Here is a 5,000-nt window from a genome sequence, read left to right on the forward strand (position 1 = left end):
AAAGTCAGAATTCTTTAAGAAAAGAAGTCAGAATGTTTTATGAAAAGAAGTTGAATTTTTCAAGGAAAAAAGTCTTAATATTTCTAAACGTATTAAGTGATCTTTTGTCTGTAACTCGGCTAACGTTAGCACTGCACGAGTATTCTAGCGCTGCAACTATAACTGAGTTGAGTTGTTTGGTATCAAAAATGTCAGAAAATGGTGAAAAATGTGGATCAGTGTTTCCCAAAGTCCAAGATAACGTCCACCAATGTCTTGTTTTCTCAAAAGATATTCAGTTTCCTGTCCCAGAGGAGAGAAGAAACTAGAAAATATTCACATTTAACAAGCTTACCTGTTTTTACATACAAAAATTACTCACACTGACTAATCGATTATCAAAATAGTTGTATGTTTAAAGTCCGCAAAGTGAGACCATTTGAATGTTTACTGTCTGCAAAGTGAGAACGTTTGTATATTTAAAGTCTGCAAACTGAACACGTTTGTTTAAAGTCTGCAAAGTGAGAACGTTTCTATGTTTAAAGTCTGCAAAGTGAGACCGTTTGTATATTTAAAGTTTGCAAAGTGAGAGTATTTGTATATTTAAAGTCTTCAAAGTGAGACAGTTTGAATGTGAAAGTCTGCAAAGTGAGACCGTTTGTAGGTTTAAAGTCTGCAAAGTGAGACTGTTTGAATGTGAAAGTCTGCAAAGTGAGACCGTTTGTAGGTTTAAAGTCTGCAAAGTGAGACCGTTTGTAGGTTTAAAGTCTGCAAAGTGAGACCGTTTGTAGGTTTAAAGTCTGCAAAGTGAGACCGTTTGTAAGTTTAAAGTCTGCAAAGTGAGACCGTTTGTAGGTTTAAAGTCTGCAAAGTGAGACCGTTTGTATGTTTAAAGTCTGCAAAGTGAGACCGTTTGTAAGTTTGAGGGCGCAGTGTTACCTGAGTCTGGGTTGCAGGCTTCGCTGTGTCCGTTACAGTTGCACGGCTCACAGGCGCTGAAGGCTCCGAGCTCCTGACGGGCGCGGCGGTATCCCAGCATGCACTGCTCGCAGTGTTGCCCCTGGTAACCCTGAGGACAGGTGCAGCGCTCCACCCAGCGCGCCGGAGCACCCGGACCTCGCCTCGCCGTCACCAAGGAGACGTTGTCGAGGTAACCGGCACCTGGCGAACAGAACACAAACACGCGTTAATAACAAATAAATCACTTGTTCTAGTGTCATTGATTGATGCTTTAAAAAGCTTTTTGGGGGATTAGATCTTTTCGTAAGTGTGCGTGTGTGTGTGTGTCTGTCTGTCTCTGTCTGTGTGTGTGTGCGTGTGTCTGTTCTCTGTGTGTGTGTGTGTGTGTGTGTGTGTGTGTGTATGTCTGTGTGTGTGTGTATCTGCATAGTGCCGAATATTGTCAAGTGATGGCTCATGTTGCAGAAACAAGCTACACTATGTCGCTGCTGTACAGCACTGTAACCTGTGTGTGTGTGTGTGTGTCTGTTCCCTGTTTGAGTGTGCGTGTGTCTGTGTTCGGTTTGTGTGTGTGTCTCTGTGTGTGTGTGTCTGTCCTGTGTGAGTGTGTCTGTGTGTGTGTGTGTGTGTGTGTGTGTGTGTGTACGTGTACCTGTTCTCTGTGTATGTATGTGTGTCTGTCTGTTCTCTGTGTGTATGTGTGTGTGAGTGTCTGTTCTGTGTGTGTGTGTGTGTGTGTCTGTTCTCTGTGTGTGTGTGTGTGTGTCTGTTCTCTGTGTGTGTGTGTTTCTCTGTGTATGTGTCTGTTCTCTGTGTGTGTGTGTGTGTGTGTGTGTGTGTCTCTGTGTGTCTGTTCTGTGTGTGTGTGTGTGTGTGTTCTCTGTGTGTGTGTGTGTCTGTGTCTGTTCTCTGTGTGTGTGTCTCTGTGTGTGTCTGTTCTGTGTGTGTCCTCTGTTCTGTTCTGTGTGTGTCTGTTCTCTGTTCTGTGTGTGTGAGTGTGTGTTCTCTCTGTGTGTGTGTGTGTGTGTGTCTGTTCTGTGTGTGTGTGTGTGTGTTCGTTCCCTGTGTGTGTGTGTCTGTTCTGTTTGTGTGTGTGTCTGTGTGTGTGTCTGTGTGTGTGTGTGTGTGTGTGTGTGTGTGTGTGTGCGTGCGTGTGTGCGTGTGTGGTGCGTACTCTTCTCGCTGTAGGTGCCTCGGATCTTGACTGCTGTCAGGTTGTGGAGAAGTTTCTGGAAGTCAGCGTGGCTGATGGTCGGCCTCCAGGGGTAGTCGGTGCTGTCGTGGAGCCTGAAACCATCCAACGTCTCATCAGCTCCGTCATACTTCCATTACACCGGTAACTTCACTTGTACTTAAGTAAAAGTTCATCAAAGTAATAGTACTTTTACTTAAGTAAAATATGTACTGATTCCCCCTCTGACAAACTCAAACCCAGATCAGATACTAGTCAGACTTTTATTTTATTCACTTTTTTTTATATTCAGACTTTTTTTTCCATTTCTTTATAGTCCAAATTTGTCCTAAATTAGTCCAACTCTCCCCTAAAAAAAATCAAGAATGAACCTAGATTGTCACACCAATTTACACTGAATAAAAACCAGTAACTACAGCCACAGTGAGAACGTTTCTATGTTTAAAGTCTGCAAAGTGAGAACGTTTCTATGTTTAAAGTCTGCAAAGTGAGAACGTTTGTATGTTTAAAGTCTGCAAAGTGAGAAAGTTTGTATGTTTAAAGTCTGCAAAGTGAGAACGTTTGTATGTTTAAAGTCTGCAAAGTGAGAACGTTTCTATGTTTAAAGTCTGCAAAGTGAGAACGTTTGTATGTTTAAAGTCTGCAAAGTGAGAAAGTTTGTATGTTTAAAGTCTGCAAAGTGAGAACGTTTGTATGTTTAAAGTCTGCAAAGTGAGAACGTTTGTATGTTTAAAGTCTGCAAAGTGAGAACGTTTCTATCTGCAAAGTGAGAACGTTTCTATGTTTAAAGTCTGCAAAGTGAGAAAGTTTGTATGTTTAAAGTCTGCAAAGTGAGAACGTTTGTATGTTTAAAGTCTGCAAAGTGAGAACGTTTCTATGTTTAAAGGCTGCAAAGTGAGAACATTTCTATCTGCAAAGTGAGAACGTTTCTATGTTTAAAGTCTGCAAAGTGAGAATGTTTGTATGTTTAAAGTCTGCAAAGTGAGAACGTTTGTATGTTTAAAGTCTGCAAAGTGAGAACGTTTCTATGTTTAAAGGCTGCAAAGTGAGAACGTTTCTATCTGCAAAGTGAGAACGTTTCTATGTTTAAAGGCTGCAAAGTGAGAACGTTTCTACGTTTAAAGGCTGCAAAGTGAGAACGTTTCTATCTGCAAAGTGAGAACGTTTGTATGTTTAAAGTCTGCAAAGTGAGAACGTTTTTATGTTTAAAGGCTGCAAAGTGAGAACGTTTCTATCTGCAAAGTGAGAGCGTTTCTATGTTTAAAGTCTGCAAAGTGAGAACGTTTGTATGTTTAAAGTCTGCAAAGTGAGAACGTTTGTATGTTTAAAGTCTGCAAAGTGAGAACGTTTGTATGTTTAAAGTCTGCAAAGTGAGAACGTTTCTATGTTTAAAGTCTGCAAAGTGAGAACGTTTGTATGTTTAAAGTCTGCAAAGTGAGAACGTTTGTATGTTTAAAGTCTGCAAAGTGAGAACATTTCTATGTTTAAAGGCTGCAAAGTGAGAACGTTTCTATCTGCAAAGTGAGAACGTTTCTATGTTTAAAGTCTGCAAAGTGAGAACGTTTCTACGTTTAAAGGCTGCAAAGTGAGAACGTTTCTATCTGCAAAGTGAGAACGTTTGTATGTTTAAAGTCTGCAAAGTGAGAACGTTTTTATGTTTAAAGGCTGCAAAGTGAGAACGTTTCTATCTGCAAAGTGAGAGCGTTTCTATGTTTAAAGTCTGCAAAGTGAGAACGTTTGTATGTTTAAAGTCTGCAAAGTGAGAACGTTTGTATGTTTAAAGTCTGCAAAGTGAGAACGTTTGTATGTTTAAAGGCTGCAAAGTGAGAACATTTTTATCTGCAAAGTGAGAATGTTTCTATGTTTAAAGTCTGCAAAGTGAGAACGTTTCTATCTGCAAAGTGAGAACGTTTCTATGTTTAAAGTCTGCAAAGTGAGAACGTTTCTATCTGCAAAGTGAGAACGTTTCTATCTCCAAAGTGAGAACGTTTGTATGTTTAAAGTCTGCAAAGTGAGAACGTTTGTATGTTTAAAGGCTGCAAAGTGAGAACATTTCTATCTGCAAAGTGAGAATGTTTCTATGTTTAAAGTCTGCAAAGTGAGAACGTTTCTATCTGCAAAGTGAGAATGTTTCTGTTTAAAGTCTGCAAAGTGAGAACGTTTCTATGTTTAAAGTCTGCAAAGTGAGAAAGTTTGTATGTTTAAAGTCTGCAAAGTGAGAACGTTTGTATGTTTAAAGTCTGCAAAGTGAGAACGTTTCTATGTTTAAAGGCTGCAAAGTGAGAACATTTCTATCTGCAAAGTGAGAACGTTTCTATGTTTAAAGTCTGCAAAGTGAGAATGGTTGTAGGTTTTAAAGTCTGCAAAGTGAGAACGTTTGTATGTTTAAAGTCTGCAAAGTGAGAACGTTTCTATGTTTAAAGGCTGCAAAGTGAGAACGTTTCTATCTGCAAAGTGAGAACGTTTCTATGTTTAAAGGCTGCAAAGTGAGAACGTTTCTACGTTTAAAGGCTGCAAAGTGAGAACGTTTCTATCTGCAAAGTGAGAACGTTTGTATGTTTAAAGTCTGCAAAGTGAGAACGTTTTTATGTTTAAAGGCTGCAAAGTGAGAACGTTTCTATCTGCAAAGTGAGAGCGTTTCTATGTTTAAAGTCTGCAAAGTGAGAACGTTTGTATGTTTAAAGTCTGCAAAGTGAGAACGTTTGTATGTTTAAAGTCTGCAAAGTGAGAACGTTTGTATGTTTAAAGTCTGCAAAGTGAGAACGTTTCTATGTTTAAAGTCTGCAAAGTGAGAACGTTTGTATGTTTAAAGTCTGCAAAGTGAGAACGTTTGTATGTTTAAAGTCTGCAAAGTGAGAACATTTCTATG

At 39.4% G+C, this 5,000-nt stretch overlaps 1 protein-coding gene across 1 annotated transcript in view; it reads right to left on the reverse strand.

Annotated features, from left to right (window-relative positions):
* The window catches only part of lamc1 (laminin, gamma 1), an 82,627-nt gene that overhangs the window by 44,990 nt on the left and 32,637 nt on the right, over positions 1 to 5,000 (reverse strand). The window contains exons 10-11 of the mRNA XM_039816091.1: positions 2,114 to 2,226; positions 919 to 1,140 (exon numbers count right to left, since the gene is read on the reverse strand). Of these exons, the coding sequence (XP_039672025.1) occupies positions 919 to 1,140; positions 2,114 to 2,226 (335 nt within the window). The remainder of the gene's footprint in view (positions 1 to 918; positions 1,141 to 2,113; positions 2,227 to 5,000) is intronic.

The sequence above is a fragment of the Perca fluviatilis genome, chromosome 11 (assembly GCF_010015445.1).
Source record: "Perca fluviatilis chromosome 11, GENO_Pfluv_1.0, whole genome shotgun sequence".
Classification (NCBI taxonomy): domain Eukaryota; kingdom Metazoa; phylum Chordata; class Actinopteri; order Perciformes; family Percidae; genus Perca; species Perca fluviatilis.